Here is a 20,035-nt window from a genome sequence, read left to right as displayed (position 1 = left end):
TTGAAAAAATGAACAGAAGCTAACAGAATGTTAGTTTTTCATATTTAGAGGCTACAGGGCAGGATGTTTTGCTATAGCTATACAAGACCCTGTTGAGATCCTATATCAAGTACCACACAGTTCTGGGTATAATGACTACGCCAGAATGTTGTTATCTTTCCTCCAAGGAGGAAATTTCATAAACTAGGCTTATATTCCAAGGAATATGCAAGTTAAAGAATGATTTGGTTTTTTTTGGGTTTTCAAAGGAATAGATAGGGAATAAAAAATTCTATGTGAATAAATCTCAGAAAAGGAAACAACTTGAAGTTTGGAGTTGATCTACTCAAGGGAGAAATGGGAAAGCAGGAGGATATTGAAAGTGTGGGCATATCACTCAAAGCTCAATTAGTAACTTTAAAACTAACATCAATAAATATTTGCTATTTAATGACATCTAGGGATATGGAGCCAAAGCAGGGTGGTTAGAGATAGGAGACAGATCAATGTTTTCTCCGTATTGCAGAGCAGCTTCAAAGGGCTAAACAGCCTACTTATATCTCTATGTTCATCAGATATCAACATTTCTGCTGCAAAGTGAATCAAATTTAATTGAATGACAAGACTTGCTGTTTTAAAGTGTTAACTGCAAAGGATATTTTAATTCAATTACTGTGGGCGTAAAGTTCAACTTGACATTGCAAAGATTATTCCACTTGAAGGAAGAGCCATGAGTCTCAATTCAAATCTGAACATGGATTATGATTTGTTTAAGTGTGTTTGATTGCATGTTCCTGTAGATATAACTACTTATTTAGATGTGAATAGCTTTGCTCACCTTCTAAAGGTTTCAACATTTAAATCAGCAAGTTGGCTGACTGAAACTGAAGAGTTTTCATATGGCAGGATATATGACAACTCTATAGTCTCAGAAGCACCAGTAGAGGCCAGTACTGGAATTACAAGCAGTCTCCAGATTCACACAACTGCAAAGAATCTCACATCAGATTGTAGAGAATCTCATAACAGTGAGGGGAGCAGTCAGTCAGATATTGGCGGTGGGGGGGGGGGGGGGATCTTGGGGGAAAAGAGGCCATGATGGGAGGGAGCACCCATTTTAATGTGGGCACTTGATATACAAAATACTTCATTGAAAGGAGCCGTGCCTCCTTCCTGCGCAAAGCCCAAGCATTGATTATGATCAGTCCATTTGGGAAGACCTTGGTCAGTGGGGGAAAACAGAAGAAGGAAGGTCTAGACAAAAGGGATTAGGGGGAGGTACAATCCCGGAGGTGCCCAATAAGCATGTAGGATTCCCCAGAAGAGGCTGCCACTTTCCTGCCTGATAGCAGTGAACTTGGTGGACTGCCCCTATTGTACTGTGTATTCATTTCATACCCACTGGGCAGCCAATGAACTCATCCTGCTAACCTCAGAGTTAAGGCCTATTTCCCGTCCAGCCTCAAGTGACTGGCCACTAGGAGTAGCTCAAGTGAGGTGGTGAAGGGACAGAAGTATGTGTGGCTTAGGCTTTGTCCAAATGTAAAACTGAGGGCAAGTTGGGAACAAGGAGGAATGTGGTGAGAACACCAATGGAGGAATCTTATAGAACCGCACCCCCCCCCCCCACCACCCACCTTCCTGCAAACTAGTTGGCAGAAGTTCTTAAATTTATATTCTCTTGGGACAGAATTTCAACGACTTCTCAAACTGACAAAGAAATACTTAATAAGACAATTGCATGGAAGTAATTATACTTGTGGCTTTATTAGTCCAGTTGTGTATAATTTGTTCTTAATATTCAGTCAGCTAATATATTTTCCAAACTGAAAAGTATAGGATTGCTACTAATCATTTATTTATTTAATATTTTAATTAAAAACCATTTGGCTTTGCAAGCTACAATTAAGGCTCTCAGGTGAAGGCTCTGTCTTGGAAATCCTAAATAAAAATTGTTAAGAAAAACAATCCCCGGTTTCATTATACATACTTACTTGTTAGGCCAAGTCAAACACTTTTAAAAATGTAAGGAGTGAAGCTGCTTGAAATAGAAACAAAAACAAACAAACAAACAAACAGACAAGTGTTGGGAATAAGTCCATTCCTTAACAAAAACATTGAACTTCAAAAAAAAAACAGGAATTGTTCCATGTAAGGAAAAAAGAAACTCAAAACTTAGTCCATTGGAATTAAATTCAATCTGCCAATGCAAAATGGCCATTTTTAATACTTCCATTACCCTTCACCTTATTAAATATTAGGTAGCACATTGATATATCTATATCTTACATGATGACAACTTCAAATTCCATTGTAATTCCTCATTTTCGTGTACCAAATACAATGAAACATCCAAAATGTGTTTCCAAATCACTAAACAAAATCCTGAAATCTAATCTAATCCAATTCCAAAGTAATTCCAATTCCAAATTTATTCAGTGCCTTGAAACACTAGAACTGAGCTCAGGACTTTTGTTAGCTGTATTTATTTCCACGTATTTAGGTTTTTTAGGTCTAAAAATAGCCTAGAGGAAAGAATCAAATCAGAAAAATGATGTCACTTAAAGGTCTACAAAACAGTCCAATATTTTGTGATATGAAGCCACTTGTTCAGTAAGAAGGCTTCTACATTTAAAATAAAAATCAACTTTCCCAGTCTGACCTTGGCCTTCAACATCGTTCCACTGAAACTCAATGCAAGTTTCAGAAAGATCACCTCATCTTTTAACATGAGACTTTATACACCATCAAATTCAACAATCTCAGACTGTAACTGTTGATTCCATGTCATTTGACTAAATACTTATAATGAATCTATTACTGTGATTTCAATTCGATTTTTTTTTGGTTTTGTGCTTTTCTCATCCACTGCAAATCTTAAAGCTGATGAAACGGAAGCAGAAATCAGAGTCAGTTCCCACTCTGCCCTTCAAGTATATACATAGTTTCTTCAACTGCGGATGTCATCATTTTACATTCCCAAACTTCAGATACAACTTCCCCTGCCAACCTCCTTGGTTCCTCTCACTCCTATGATGCCCCTTTACCTCAGTTCCCCCCCCCCCCCGCCCAAATCCCCTCTCTCTAACTGCCCCCTACTTGTTCTAAATGAAATACCAACATGAAATATGAACTGTTTAATTCTCCATTGAAGCTATAAGACCAGCTGAATATGGTTAGAAATGTTCTCGAATCATTAGGATGTTTCCATTAACATGTAAGTTTAAGTGTGACCCAATCTGATACTGGAACACAAAATTAGTGCAATAGAATGAAATGTACTCACTTATTTTACTTAAAAGATTTAGTGTGCTCTTGATATTTTATGGTGACAAGCATTTTCAACATGATAAATAAAATTTAAAAAGTGCAATGCATTCTGATTTCATCATCAATTTGAGATGATGATCTCAAATTAATTGCCTTGCAGTGGCCAGCGTAAACGTAAAAGCTCAAAAAAGGCAAGATTTACCTGAATCTTCATAGGACTCAGAGCTGGGCTCAAGTGCAGAAGCTAGGTCAAATGATCTCCCTGCAGCACCTCTCTCAGGGCTAAAATGGCAAAAAATGAAATTAACAAAGACGTTTATCACTTAATTCTGAAATCCATAATTATTTTGGCCCAAGAAAGTAGATGCGCCAATTAAATTCATACAAACTTAAGTTCAATACAACAACAATGAACTGACAGTAAGTTTCCTCAAGGTTGAAGAGGAACATAGAATTACAGAATCCCTGCAGTTTGGAAGAGGGTCATATACAGTCAATGTGCAAACAACTGATAATAACACCATCAACTGAGATGAGCATACATCAGTAAAACTGTGGATTACTGTGATAGAGGTAAGTTGTATAATCTTAAACACTGCACTTCTAGATAAATGGAAGTTTCCTTTACTTAGCAAGATTATGGCAATTTTGTGGTGATATTTCAATTAGGCTACCTGAAAAGAAACAAAAATATGAGTGAAATGCTTGAGCAGAGTGTATACAAGCGAGAAAAAAAAAAGTAATAGCAATTTCATTGAAGCAAGACTGAGAAAGCACAAAATGTAAAGAAACTGACAAGAAAACGAAAACATGAATAGTATCCTCTGAAATACTGACAGGAAATAATGGAAACACCAAACACAAAGCCTATAAAATGGAGCAGGAACATGCACAAAAGAATGTGCAGTGTAGCAAAAGTGAGAACAAAGACTACTAATGTATTTAAAATGCAGCCTCGATAAAGTAGTGATACTTGTTACAAGTAAAACAACTTTGTAAAAAATGCAAATTTCTAGTATTATGCAACACTATTATATTCAATTACACCAGTAACAGGAAAGAAATGTCATCAAGAGTGTCAAATTAAAACAAAAAAAAAGCTAACACAGAATTTAGAATTTAACAAAAGGAAATCAGGGAAATGATTCTGAAGCAAGATGAAAAAAAAAAGCTAATAAAAAAGGACCAAAAACTAAACCCTCTTGTAGAAAAAAGAGGTAATATGCAATAGAACTAACTATTCATATTTGGGAATCACACAAACCTATTGCGATTTTTGTTTGGCTCATCACCTGAAGCCAGTGTTACTGATTGCCAGCTGGGACCTAGTGGTAACTAGGTATTACAAAAAAATAAATCCACATCAATTATTTTCAGCAGTAAACTCAGTCAACTGAAATAAATAATGGCACCTCCCTTCCAATCTGGCTAAAATGAGCTAATTTAGCACAAACCAAAAACACATCTGCAACTGCTTTATATGCAAGTACATGGCAGACAGTATATTTATTCCAAGTTTCTGGGGGATTGAACATATAAAAAAAATCTATAAAATGTTTCAGCTGCAAACAATAGTGAAAGCCCACACCAATACCAAATCAATGACATCATGTATCTTTTTCGTTTCAAATTGCATAACCATTTCTTTTTCAATTTCCACATTTCCTTTTCTCCCCGCAAAGGAGCAACGTAAATTATTCAGACCTTGTGGAAATGGAGAATAGAATATTAACAGAACTGGAGCAAATAATTGCACAACAGCAGAATGCATGATCAAGTAAAAGTACATATGGACAGAAAACATTTTCTTTATGCAGCAAATACATCAGACATAGCACTAAACTTTGTTTTCCACAAAGTTCTCTTGCCAATGAAGTATTGAAGTGCCATCTGTCTTCTGCGTATAATATAATTCAGTTCATTTCCTGATATTAATGAGGTAGAATTTCATGTAACAGAAAATTTACAGTTTGTACACAGACTTTGCCAATATCCATTTACACTAACATTTCCTGTGCACTTAATTAGGCTATGCCAAGTGTTAAACGTGATTGGACAGTAAATTATTTGATTTGATTTATTTATTCTCATGTGTACCTAAAGTACAGTGAAAAGCTTTGTTTACGAGCGGTATAGGCAGATCGTAGTAAGCAAAGATATGCAAATTATAGGGTGAAAAAAAACAGATACATACAGGTTGTGGCATACAGTGTTGTACAACGCAATGTAAGGTCAACATTATCAAGATCAGCATTATTTGCAGTTAGGAGAGTTCATTCATCCGTCTAATAATGACCGAGAAGAAGCTGTTTCTGAACCTGCGTGTCATCAGGCATTTGTATCTTCTGCCTACAGAAGAAGAGGTTGTAAGAAATCATTGCCGGGGTGTGACAGGTCTTTGACTATGTTGACCGCCTTTCTGTGGCAGATGGAGTCTGCGAATGGAAGGTTGGTTTCTGTGATGTTCTGGGCTGTACACACAACCTTCTGTAGTTTTTTTTTCGGTCCTGGACAGATCAGTTGCTGTATCGGGCAGTTATGTACCGGGACAATATGCTTTTAATGGTGCATCTGAAAGAATTGGTGAGAGTCCTTATGGACATGCCAAATTTCCGAGCTGCTTGAGGAAGAAGAGGCTTGTTGTGCCTTCTTGACCATTGTACCTACGTTGGACATCCAGGTACAGGCTGCCAGTTATCTTTACTCCTAGGAACTTTACTATCTCCACCAAGTCAACCTCAGTTCCACTGATGTAGATGAGAGTGTGTTCTCCTCTTTTCTTTCTGAAGGAAATGATCAGTTCTTTACTTTTGCCAACTTTGAGAGGGGTTTTCTCATTACATCACATAACCAAGCCTTCTTTCTGTATTCTGGCTTGACATTGTTTGATATCTGTCTTACCACTGTGGTGTCATCAGCAAACTTGTAGATCGCGTTCGTTCAGAATTTGGCAACACAGTCACGGTTGTACAGAGAATATAGTAGGGGGTAGAGGACACATCCTTAGGGTGCTCCAGTGTTGAGTGTTAATGTGGAGAAGGTGAAGTTGCCTATCTTCAACGATTGAGGTGAGTGGGTCAGAATGCTGAGTATCCATTTGCAGAGGGCAGAGCTGAGCAGGTCTAAGTTTTTGAGGTCAGTCTGGAAGGGATAATAGTGTTGAGCTGCAGTCGATGAGCAGGAGTCCTATGTAGGTGTCCTTGTTGTCCAGATGTTCCAGGGAATAGTGCAGGGCAAGGGGAATGGTGTCCGCTGTGGACCAGTTATGTCAGTAGGCAAATTATTGGGCAGGCTACAGCTGATGTGGGCCATGACCACCCTCTTGAAACACTTCATGATTATGGAGGTCGGAACCACTGGGTGGCAGTCAGTAAGGCACATTGCATATGATTTAAGTGCTGGGATGATGGTGGTTTTCTGAAGCAGGGAGAGGGAGATTTAAGATGTGGATGAATACCTCCTCCAGTTGGTCTGCACAGGATCTAATTGCTTGTCCGAGAACTATCGTCTGCTTTCATAACATATCACACACATTATTGCTGCAATCCTCAAATGAAGTCTGATTTTGGGACTACTCAAATCATTATCCTATCACAGGTGTATATATTAAGAAAATTGTTAATTATATTGAACAGTTTGAGAAGATTTGGAACTCTAGTTGTGGATGAGTTTGTGGACTTGCTCGCTGAGCCAGAGGGTTTGGTTGCAAATGTTTTCTCACCCTGCTAGGTAACATAGTCAGTGCATCTCCAGTGAAGTGTCGGTGTTATGTCTCACTTGTTATTTATATGCCTCGGTTGTTGGGGTGTTTGGTATCACTTCCAGTTGTTTCTCAGCAGTGTGTACACAGGATCTAATTCAATGTGTTTGCTGATGGAGTTCTTGTTGGAATACCAGGCCTCCAGGAATTCTCTAGCGTGTCTCTGTTTGGCTTGTGCAATTATCGATGTGTTGCACCAATCAAATTCATGTCTGTCCTTGTCTTTGTGTGGGGAGACAAGTGGGAACTGGTGTGTCTCTTGGCAGCTAGTTTGTGTTCGTGTATCTGTATTGTCAATTTTCTTCCAGTTCGGCCTGTGTAGTGTTTATCTCTGTCCTTGCATGTATGCTTTGTTTGTTACCGCAGTTTTGCTGGTTTTGGCTATGGGACCCTTTTACATTTGTCAGTAGCTTTCGTAGGGAGGTTGTTGATTTGTGGGCTACCCTGATACCTAGGGGTATGAGTGGTCATGTAGTCATCTCCGATATGTCCTTGATGTCCGGTAGGGTGATTAGTGAGTCTGGTTGTGTTGTGTCTTCCTGTTGTGTGGAAGACACCACACAACCAGGCTCACTAAACCACCCTACTGGACATAAAGGACATTTCAGAGATGACCAGAAGATAACTCAGACACCTAGGTATCAGGATAGCCCACAAATCAACAACCCTGCAAAAGCTACTGACAAATGTAAAAGGGTCCCATACCCAAAACCAGTGTTTCTGGCAATTCTCACATGTCTCACTACACACTGACAATGGAGGGACACAAATGCGACTAGGACAACACAATCACATCGTTGCTTACACAAGTCAAACAGAGACATGCCGGGGAATTCCTGGAGGCCTGGTATTCTAACCAGAACTCCATCAACAAACACACAGAATTAGACCCTATGTACAAACCACTGAGAAACAAAGCTGAGGTGGTACGAAACACCCCAAAAAACTGACACATATAAATTACATAGTGGAACCAAACATCGATGTTTCACCAGAGACACACTAACATCACCCAGCAGGGTGATGAAATACATGCACCCAAACCCACCATCTCGGTGAGCAGGTCTACATCCTAATGCTGAACGGGGTAAAACCGGTGGCACGGTGGCTCAGTGGTTAGCACTGCAGCCTCACAGCACCAGGGACCCGGGTTCGATTCCAGCCTCGGGTGGCTGTCTGTGTGGAGTTTGCACATTCTCCCCGTGTCTGCGTGGGTTTCCTCCCACAGTCCAAAGATGTGCGGTCTAGGTGGATTGGCCATGCTAAATTGCCCATAGTGTTCGGGGTGTGTGGGTTATGGGGGATGGGTCTGGGTGGGATGTCCCAAGGGGCGGTGTGAACTTGTTGGGCCGAAGGGCCTGTTTCCACACTGTAGGGAATCTAATCTAATCTAATCAAAAAAAAACTACAGGAGTTTGTGGAGAAGTTTAGACATATTTGATTTGCTGAATGCACAATTGTTATTAAAGGAACACAAAAAAGTGTACCTCAAGTGTATCTTTGTTCTACTTCATTCAAATTAATTACCAAAACATTTAAATAAAAATGACAAGAATGTTAGACAAGTCAACATACGAGGGTATCCACATTTTAAATTCTCTTTACCAATTATCAGTTCTTAATCTCACATCAGAAGCCAAAGTCCCAATGAAAAGCATGAAGTAATATTAATTTAATTTAATAGACACAACGTTTACTATGCAATAAAATGGTTTCGACACTGAATGATAGATGACATTAATTTCATCTCTCCAATCTAACACGCTGTCATTATATAAAGTTGTAGTAGTATACACAACTCGAACCTAAGCATGTGCCAAACACAATTTGGTTAAAAATAAAAGCAAAGCTGCCAATATGTTTGAGTTAAAATACATACATAAACATACATTTGAATATACACATTTATGTTCCACCTTCAGATATCAGTCTATTGTTTCCAGTTTTTTTTTGTTCAAGTTAATATATTATCTTGGTATATATCTTTCTTCGCTGCACAATCTTCCTAATGGACTCCAGATAAATAATTTCAGAATATTCTTCCCCATGATTGACTTTACTAGTAATTGAACTTACATTGCTACAGGAGCTGTTAGTCTGCTAAAATACTTGACAACTGCATTCACCATCTCCCCAATAAAAATATAAATCGCATTGATAGTGATCAGAAAACTACGAGACACTCATAAATCTATATGATTAATTGTCATCCATCAGGGCTGGAAATCTGCTGTCTTCACACAGCCTGAACTATGTGATTCCAGATCCAAAACAATAGGGCCGGCTCTTAGTTGCCCTTCAAAATGCCCTAACAAAACACTAATTTGTATCATGGACATTACTTTAGCCCAGAAAAATGAGTGGATATAGCATATATACTGTGGCTCCTAATGTAGGAGAGATTGGGAAATCGGCCCCTATGATTAAACTACTTTCTTGCTTTCTCTAAGGCACAGGACAATAGAGTGATGGAAAATGATTACAAATGTGAGGTTTCAAAACAAGATATATACACACACCCACACACACACTTTTTGCATCTTTATAGAGGGTGTCACTTGCTTGTTCTGAATTCTGTAATGCGAGCAGAAATCCATTTCCAGTGACAGAACAAATGATCACCAAAGGGCACAGTTTGAAGATAATATGCAATAAGAACAAGAAGTGAAAGGGAGAGAAATATTTTAAGATATAAAATTAGAATGCTAACATAAAAGAGAATTCAAAAATCCACTGAAGACCTAGAAACTGCTAGTGTAACAAGGAGGGCTGGAACCAATTTGGAAATAAAAAGGATAAAAAAAGGCTCCACTCAGAGGCAGAGGGCATGGATGAGGTTTCAAAAAAAGCTAAACAGAAAGGCATCAATTCCAAAAAATGCACATGACTGCAGACAAGTCCCCAACAGAACCCCCAAGGTGTTAATGAATAAAACAATTGTACTGCCGACTTTATAATGGAGAGAATAAACATATTAAAGCCATTAGTTTATTACAGATCCAAGGAATTCCCACCTTCCTCTTACAGGGTGGCACGGTGGCTCAGTGGTTAGCACTGCTGCCTCACAGCGTCAGAGGCCTGGGTTCAATTCCACTCTCGGGTGACTGTGTGGAGTTTGCATGGGTTTCCTCCCACAGTCGAAAGATGTGCAGGTTAGGTGGATTGGCCATGCTAAATTGGACGTAGTATTCAGGGATATGTAGATTAGGTCAGTTACAGGGGATGGGTCTGTGAGGGATGGTCCGAGGTTCGGTGTGGACTTGTTGGGCTGAAGGGCCTGTTTCCATACATTCTATGATTCTACAACTTCTGAATTATGTCTTCACACCTATTCTAAAGACTCAGAAATTGATGGTTCTCTAGTCAAATTTATGGGTGGAATTGAGGATCATTAGGACACAATTGTCTCAGTGAATGGAACAGAGAAAGAAATGCTAACATTACATGTTCATATCGAAGGGAAGAAGATTATAAGATCCTGAATGACATAGGCTATGGTGTTGAAACCAGAAGAATCAAGAAAAATCCAGTGATGCTTTTCTTTATGGGTTTGGGAGTAGAGTTGAGTTTTACAGTAGAGTTTTGGGCCTTGTGATGTAATTCTTGCCAGCAAGCATTGAGATGCCTGTAAGGTGCGAATGATGCTCAGTATCACCCTTATTAACACAGAATCTCATCTCATTACTGTGCAAGTTCTTATTCGACCACAGATTAGATAGAAACTAGAGGCAGAAAAGTCTTGACTTGAAAATCAAAGGGATGCCTGGTGACCCAAAATCTCCAGCTTGAACACCCAGCACCAATGTCTCACGGCATATGAGATATATTCAGATGAACCTCACTCTTAACAGACCTTGGCATTTGACTTGTGCCAGTTTATCCACAACCTAACAGCACATCCTGATCCACTTACTACGCACTTCTGCACTTGAATTCTGAACCTTGGGAAGCATGGATACCTCTGATCACAATACTGCTCCAAGAACACTTGGACAGGCATCCAGCTGACAGGCTGCATCTCAGGGCTGCTGGCACACCCTCTGAGCACTCACTTCCCTTGTAACTACTTAGATGCTCAAGGCATCCCTGTCTTTCCCAGTACGGTTGCGTTTTAGGGCAGATACAAAATCAAGCAGCGTGTTGTGGTTGTCAGCTGTCACTATTTGGGAGGAACTTACATGATGCTACATCAACACCATATGCCAGCAACAGCTACATAAAACAACAGCATATGCTTCCACCAACTGGCCATGTGTTAAGGTCGGGGGGAGAAGTGCTCAGTTAGGTCAAGGGTGACACTCTTTAGAAAGGGTGTCCTGGCATGGATGTCAAGGGAAGCCTCTGATATATCTAGGAGCTTGAACATGGTCAGGTTGCCACTTGGCGTAGTCAGGGTCAGGTTACCGCTTCTCTTGGGGATGAGGAGTTACATGTTGTGCAATCCAACAGGAGAGACTGGGAGATGAAAATGGCTGGAACAACTGCTAGTGCTGTTAGAGGTGAGGTGTTGAGTGATGGAGAGACAGGTCAGGGTTGTTAGCATGGGGAAAATCGGGTAGCAGAGAGCGAACGAGCAAAGTTGTTTCATGCTGTCAAAAGCGGCAGAGCATCAGCCTTGCTAAGAGGTGAATGCAGCAGCAAAGATAAAAGTGCAAGACAGAGAGTGAGAAATGTGGTGGTGGCACATACACTGATGGCTCAGAAAAGGTCATTGATCTTCTTCATACATATTCCTCCAGATAGCTAAGACTGCACTGACCTGTGTGGTGAACTTGGATGAAGCTGGCAGGGTCTGGTATTATGCCTTCTACTGCCACTCCTGGGGCAGGTGGACACCCCCCACATTGACCTGGTCACAAGGACATCTGTCTCTGCCTGCAAAGCAGGGTTCCAATTTCACCTTCTGGCAGATCTGGGGCAAAAGCCATGAATGGCACAGGGCAGTTCCAGACCAGTTATTTGTCTGAACAACCTGTTAAAAATGGCACTGACACCAGGGTAATGGTCTGTTTTTGGATATCCTGACTGTGGTGAGTAGCTCTGGCTATGGTGAGAGGTCGAACTGGGCGAGCATCTAGATAAGAAGGTTGCCAAAGGGACACAGTAGGTCCTCACTGAAGTGTATTATGAGAATGTACAGAAGTCTTAAAGTTCTCCGATTGGAAACAAAAAAAAGGTCAGAAGTTACAGACTGGCAACAGGCCCTTTGGTCTAATTCGTCCATGCCAACCAGGTTTCTCAAGTTAAACTAGTTCCACTTACCTGCATTTAGCCATATTCCTCTAAACCTTTCCTACTCATATACTGTTCAAATGCCTTTTAAGTGTTGTCACTGTGCCTGCATCTGCCACTTCCTGTAGCAGTTCATTCCACCTATGACTGATCTTCAGAGAAAGTTTCTCCTCTCACCAACCTTCAGTTCACCTGGGCCATCTCCAGCACATCCCTCACCATCCTGGGCCTCTCAGTCTCCATCTCAGGCAACCAGCTTGTAACTGATGTCCATTTCAAACCCACCGACTCCCACAGCTACCTAGAATACACCTCCTCCCACCCACCCTCCTGCAAAAACTCCATCCCCTATTCCCAATTCCTCTGCCTCCGCCGCATCTGCTCCTACGATGAGGCATTCCACTCCCGCACATCCCAGATTTCCAAGTTCTTCCAGGACCGCAACTTTCCCCCCCCCAGTGGTCGAGAATGCCCTTGACTGCGTCTCCCGCATTTCCCGCAACACATCCCTCACACCCCGCCCCCGCCACAACCGCCCTAAGAGGATCCCCCTCATTCTCACACACCACCCCACCAACCTCCAGATACAACGCATCATCCTCCGACACTTCCGCCATCTACAATCCAACCCCACCACCCAAGGCATTTTTCCATCCCCACCCTTGTCTGCTTTCCGAGAGAGACCACTCTCTCCGTGACTCCTTTGTTCGCTCCACACTGCCCTCCAACCCCACCACACCCGGCACCTTCCCCTGCAACAGCAGGAAATGCTACACTTGCCCCCACACCTCCTCCCTCACCCCTATCCCAGGCCCCAAGATGACTTTCCATATTAAGCAGAGGTTCACCTGCACATCTGCCAATGTGGTATACTGCATCCAGTGTACCCGGTGTGGCTTCCTCTACATTGGGGAAACCAAGCGGAGGCTTGGGGACCACTTTGCAGAACACATCCGCTCGGTTCGCAACAAACAACTGCACCTCCCAGTCGCAAACCATTTCCACTCCCCCTTCCATTCTTTAGATGACATGTCCCTCATGGGCCTCTTGCAGTGCCACAATGATGCCACCCGAAGGTTGCAGGAACAGCAACTCATATTTCGCTTGGGAACCCTGCAACCCAATGGTATCAATGTGGACTTCACCAGCTTCAAAATCTCCCCTTCCCCCACCACATCCCAAAACCAGCCCAGATCGTCCCCTCCCCCCACTGCACCACACAACCAGCCCAGCTCTTCCCCTCCACCCACTGCATCCCAAAACCAGTCCAGCCTGTCTCTGCCTCCCTAACCTGTTCTTCCTCTCACCCATCCCTTCCTCCCACCCCAAGCCACACCTCCATCTCCTACCTACTAACCTCATCCCACCTCCTTGACCTGTTCATCTTCCCTGGACTGACCTATCCCCTCCCCACCTATACTCTCCTCTCCACCTATCTTCTTTTCTCTCCATCTTCGGTCCGCATCCCCCTCTCTCCCTATTTATTCCAGTTCCCTCTCCCCATCCCCCTCTCTGATGAAGGGTCTAGGCCCAAAACGTCAGCTTTTGTGCTCCTGAGATGCTGCTGGGCCTGCTGTGTTCATCCAGCCTCACATTTTATTATCTTGGATTCTCCAGCATCTGCAGTTCCCATTACCACTTAAAATAATGACCTCTAGTTTTCAATTTCCACATCCTCAGGGAAGGGCCCTTGTAATTCACCTTATCTAAGGCCCTCATGTTTTTAATGAAACTCTTAAGCTCACCCCTTAGTCTCCTACACTCCAGTGAAAACACTCCCAGGCTATCCAGCCTCTCCGTATAACTCAAATGCTCCAATCCCAGTAACATCCTTGTTCATCTTTTCTGCACCTTTTCTAATTTACTAAGATCCTTTCTATAACAGGGTGAACATCCTGTATACAGTACTCCAAAAGTGGCCTAACCAACATTTGAGGCCATCAAAATTGTGAAAGAATTGTCCAGCAGACTCAGAACGAAAATGCAAAGCTGTGTTCATGATCCTAAAGAAAATGAACAAGAAGGAATCAGTTAATTAAAAACTGAGTTGAGATAGAAGTGGGATGCATAAATTGGATATTACAAGTTAGATAGAAGTGCACAATAGGAGGTGAGATGTGCAGTTGAGTTGTTAACAAGCAATAATCCTTTAATAAGTAGTGTGCTACTGCCAAATAAGCATTTTCATTGGCACCTGGAACTTAGTTAAAGATAAGGAGTTGCACCCAACATCAGGCTAGGCTTCACTAGACTGTTCACATGATTCTGCTATATTTCTCTTCATAGCCAACAATATTCAGGCCCCTGTAAGATTAGTGTAATAAACTATGGACGTAAAGAGAAGATTATCTTGAAAATTATCTTGAAGTTATGCTCCAGTTATACAAAAGCCTGACTTGGCCTCATCTGGAGTATTGTGTCCAGTTCCGGTTGCCTCATTACAGGAAAAACTTGGAGGCGCTCGAAAAGGTGCAGAGGAGATTTACCAGGATGTTGCCTGGAATAGAGGGAAGGTCTTACGAGGAAAGGTTTAGAGAGCAAGGGCTTTTCTCTTGAGAACGATGAAGGATGAGAGGTGACTTGATAGAGGCATACAAAATGATCAGAGGTATAGATAGAATGGACGGCCAGAGATATTTTCCTAGGGTGGAGGTGGCTATTACAAAGTATCATAGATTTAAAGTGAGTGGAGGTAGATCTCAGGGAGACGTCAGAGATAAGTTCTTTACTCAAAGTGGTCAGGGCATGGAATGCATTGCTGGAGAGGGTAGTTTATTCGGCCTCATTAGGGGCATTTAAGCGGCTATTAGATAGGCATATGGATGATAGTATAAGGTAGGAGTGGAGGTTAGACTTTAGGGTTAGGGTAAAAATTCAGCACAACATTGTGGGCCGAAGGGCCTGTACTGTTCTATGTTCTGTTAAAGAATACCTGCAGCTCTGTGTGCATGTTTCTAGTAATAGCCAACATATTAACCAATTGGAAAAACTAAAATATAATCGAATCAGGCCAGGTTTCATTCTGTGATCTGTATTTGGGCCACTATTTGTTTGTTACATTCTATGGATCTAAACTTGGCATATACGACACAAATACAAGAATCATACAAGACAGAAAGCCTGGAAAGTTTATGAAACATTACAGCATTTAAGACATTTGAATAGGTATATGAATAGGAAAGATTTAGAGGAATATGGGCCAAATGCAGGATAGTTATAATCTTTCACTGGAGATAGACAGGTTGGTGAGATGACATTTGAAGCAAGTGTAAAGTCCTACAGGCTGGTAAGAAGAATAAAGACTGAAGAAAATAATGTTTTAATTGAAAGCAGGTGCAGGAGTAGGGGATATGAGAGAATATGTGCAGTACTTGTTGAACCAGGGCAGAATGAGAATAAGCTTGAAAAAAATATATATGGGATTGAGTGTATAGCTGCAGAGAGTACTAAGGCAAGGAAGATGTGATAAATATGCACAACAGTATACAAATTAAAAGCAGAATCAAAAGCATTAAGAGTGAGTCATTTAATATTTTAAGCCTGTTATACCATTCAATAAGATCATGACTGATTTGGTTGTGGATTAATTTCACTTTCTTGCTTATGCTTGGATGCTTGACTAACAAAGGAAGTGATCTACCTCAGCCTTAAAAATATTCAATGACCCTACCTTGACTGCTCTCTGGGGAACAGAATTCCACACTTACATAGCCATCAGAAAAGAAAAATCACACCCATCTCAATGGGCGGCCACTTCCTTTCAAACTGTCCCCGAGGTCTACTCTTACCCACAAGCAGAAACATTGTTTCAGCATCCACCCTGTCAAGACCCCCTCGGATCGAGTGTTTCAATAAGATGACTTCTCATTTTTTGAAACTCTAATGGACACAGGCCCAACTTATTGAGTGAACTCTCTCTTAATTGGTTCAGAAGCAATTATATATTTTCTTAAATAATAAGGCCATAACAGCATACCGTACTTTCAATGTGGTCTCATCAATGCTGAGAACAATGGTGGTAAACTTTGCTACTTTTACACTCCAGTCACCATACATTAGATGGTAGTATCTATTAGTCTTCCCGTTCACTTGCTGGACCTATATACTAAAGATGTTGTGATTCATATACCAGGACAAATCAAATTCTGCTGCATCTCAGTTCTGCAATCTCTTCCCATTTAAATATTTTTATTGCTTTCCTGTTCTGTCAATATGTATTGTATTTATTTCTGTGTTTTACATTTTAGGAAAGATGTGAGGGGGTGCAGAAAAAAAATCTATCAAATTTTTCCAGTATTGATAGGCTTTGGTTGCTTTAACAGTTTGGATTCCTGTTAGTGAAATGAGAGACGAGGACATGTGACAGAAACGTTCAAAATCACGATAGGAATTTGGACAAAGGTTTGGCAGAAGGCTGAGAATCAAAGGATATCAGTTTAAGGTGATTAGCAAAAAAGAACTAACAGCAACATGACAAAATGTTTTTTTAAAAAATAACAGCAATTGGTTACCATCTGAAATGTCCTGCCACAGAGTGTGGCGGTGACAAATTCCATAAGTTTCAGAGAATTAGTTAAGTACCTGAAAACAAAAATAACTGCCACAAGGAAAGGTCTAGACCAAGGAGCCAGCTAATCTTCACTTACAGAGAATGGCACAGATACAAATGGATAGAATTGCTTTTGATTTGATAATATCATAATCATTACCACATATCTTCACTGACCAATAAAATGTAATTATATCTGTAGGATATTAAATTTTTCTTGTGAAAAAAACAATTAAAAGATGGTATACTTTTCCATAGGTATCTTTGCTTCTGAATTTCATCATTTATGTAATAATCTTTCACTTCTAACAATCATATTCAGGCAAAGTGCTTTGAAACTTCCTGGTTTGCTATTCTACACAATACTTCCAACGTGCTCAGAGATAACAGGAACTGCAGATGCTGGAGAATCCAAGATAACAAAGTGTGGAGCTGGATGAACACAGCAGGCCAAGCAGCATCTCAGGAGCACAAAAGCTGACGTTTCGGGCCTAGACCCTTCATCAGAAAAGGGGGATGGGGAGAGGATTCTGAAATAAATAGGGAGAGAGGGGAAGGCGGACTGAAGATGGATAGAGGAGAAGATAGGTGGAGAGGAGAGTATGGGTGGGGAGGTAGGGAGGGGATAGGTCAGTCGGGGGAGGACGGACAGGACAAGGGGGCGGGATGAGGTTAATAGTAGGAAATGGAGGAGGGGATAGGTGAGAGGAAAAATAGGTTAGGCAGGCGGGGACGAGCTGGGCTGGTTTTGGGATGCAGTGGGGGAAGGGGTGATTTTGAAGCTGGTGAAATCCACATTGATACCATTAGGCTGCAGGGATCCCAAGTGGAATATGAGTTGCTGTTCCTGCAACCTATGGGTGGCATCGTTGTGGCACTGCAGGAGGCCCAAGATGGACATGTCGTCTAAGGAATGGGAGGGGAAAGTTGAAATGGTTCGCGACTGGGAGGTGTAGTTGTTCATTGCGAACCGAGCAGGTCACAGATTGCCAGATCCTCACGGGCAGGTTTGAGGTCAGCACAAATGCAACTGTTTCACCATTTGTTGCATATCTAACAGAAAAAAAAGTATCTTAAACCCCTAAACAGGTATCGTTCAAATCAAATTCCAATAAAAACAATTCTGTAATTATTTACTGCATTATTCCCTTCAAATTTAATGTGCAGCAAGTTACAGATTAAGGGTTGTCCTTTTATGCAGTATTTTCAGGCAATGTAATTCACTTCCTGTGGTCAAGGGGTAGCTGAATGCATTTGATACAACAAATATTAGGGGCCCCTCGCAACATTCCAGCAATGGAACTGAACAGTTCTGCTTCAGAAATAGTCTTACTCCTAGCCAAGCTGTTCCAGTAGAACTACAACACTGGCATCCACCCAGAATTGTCACCACACGCCTGAGTTTCTCACCCCCCCATTCATTCGAAAAATATGCGTGCTGCTGGCTGGCCAGCATTTCTTGCCCATCCTTAGTTGCCCTTGTGAAGGTGGAGATGAGCTGCCTTCATGAACTGCTGCAGTCCACCTGCTATGGGTTGACCCACAATACTATTATGGAGGGAATTCCAGAATGTTGACCCAGCAACAGGGAAGGTACAGCAATATATTTCAAAGTCAGGATTGAGTGTGGCTTGGAGGGGAAGTTGGAGGTGGTGGTGTTCCCATATGTCTGCTGCCCTTGTCCTTCTGGATGGAAGCAGTCGTGGATTTGGAAGGTGCTATCTGAGGTTATTTGGTGAATTTCTGCAGTGCATCTTGCAGATAGTACACACTGCTGCTACTGAGCGTCAGTGGTGGAGGGAGTGGATGCTTGTGGGTGTAGTGCCAATCAAGCAAGCTGCTTTGTCCTGGACGGTATCAAGTTTCTTGAGTGTTGTTGGGGCTGCACACATCCAGGTGAGTGGGCAGTATTCCATCACACTCCTGACTTGTGCCTTGGAGATGGCAGACATGCTTTGGAGGAATCAGGAGGGAAGTTACTCACCACAATATTCCTAGCTTCTGGCCAGCTCTTCTAGCCACAGTTTATGTGGTGAGTCAAGTTGAGTTTCTGGTCAATGGTAACCCCTAGGATGTTGATCGTGGGAGATTCAGTGATGGTAACACCATTGAATGTCAAGGGGCAGTAGTTAAATGGTCTCTTGTGGGTGACGGTATTGGCCTGGCATTTGCATGGCACAAATGTTACTCGTCAATTGTTAGCCCAAGCCTAGATACTGACCAGATCTTGTTGCATTTGAACATGGACTGCTTCAGTATTGGTGGAGTCATGAATGGTAAACATTGCACATCATCTACGAACATCCCCAGTTTTGACCTTATGATGAAGGGAAGGTCATTGATGAAGCAGCTAAAGATGGTTAGGCTGAGGACACTAACCCGACGAACTCGTGCAGTGATATATCCTGGAACTGAGATAACAACCTCCAACAGCCATGACCATCTTCCTTCGTGTCAGGTGTGATTCCAACCAATGGAGCGTTTGCCCCCTTGATACCCATTGATTCCAGTTTTGTTAGAGGTCCTTGATGCCACACTCTGTCAAATGCAGCCTTGATAGAAGGGTGGTCACTTCTGCAGCTCTAACAACCCTCCAAACATTTGACACTAACTAGCACATAGATTGTCTGTAGATATGGTGACATTTACCCTTTTTGACATATTTCTTCAAAAATTCAGAGCTGAAATGCATTAAGGCTTCTTAGAAAGTACCTTCCAAACCCATAACACGCTACCATCTGGATGGGCAAAGTTATCAGATATATGGGAAAACCACCGCCTAAAGGTTGCTCCCGAAGTCACTCACCAACCCACCTCAAACATATTGCTGCTGCTTCACTACTACTCTGCCACTATCCTGGAACTCCCTTAACAGCAGTGAATGCCACCCAAACCAAATGGACAGCAATAATTCAAGGCAACAGCTCAGCACTGTCTTCTCAAAAGCAATTAAGGATGGGAAATAAATGCTGGTCCAGCAAGCGAAGCCCATATCTCCAAAGATTTTTAAAAAAAAACTTTTGTCCATTATTAATAAAGAAACACATGATTGCTTTATAACATCTTTATGAATAAAGTAATTAACTATTTTTCTACTTATTTACACATCCACAAGTTACTGATACTTCAGAAATGATCAAGATATTCTTTTCAACTTCTGGTTAAATCTCTTTTGTAGGTATATCCATTAAATATTTTACATTACTTGGACTCAGTTTAGCTGATGGGCCAGATTTTTCATACAG

At 41.5% G+C, this 20,035-nt stretch overlaps 1 protein-coding gene across 3 annotated transcripts in view; it reads right to left on the bottom strand.

Moving 5' to 3' along the window:
• The window catches only part of pdlim7 (PDZ and LIM domain 7), a 127,061-nt gene that overhangs the window by 24,561 nt on the left and 82,465 nt on the right, over positions 1 to 20,035 (bottom strand). For all 3 annotated transcript variants that reach the window (XM_048543136.1, XM_059650721.1, XM_048543137.1), the window contains one exon: positions 3,452 to 3,531. In XM_048543136.1, coding sequence (XP_048399093.1) covers positions 3,452 to 3,531 — 80 coding nt within the window. The remainder of the gene's footprint in view (positions 1 to 3,451; positions 3,532 to 20,035) is intronic.

Source organism: Stegostoma tigrinum, chromosome 13 (assembly GCF_030684315.1).
Source record: "Stegostoma tigrinum isolate sSteTig4 chromosome 13, sSteTig4.hap1, whole genome shotgun sequence".
NCBI classification, from domain to species: Eukaryota; Metazoa; Chordata; class Chondrichthyes; order Orectolobiformes; family Stegostomatidae; genus Stegostoma; species Stegostoma tigrinum.
Note: the sequence above shows the minus strand (reverse complement) of the source record. Positions and strands in the feature narration are given on the sequence as shown.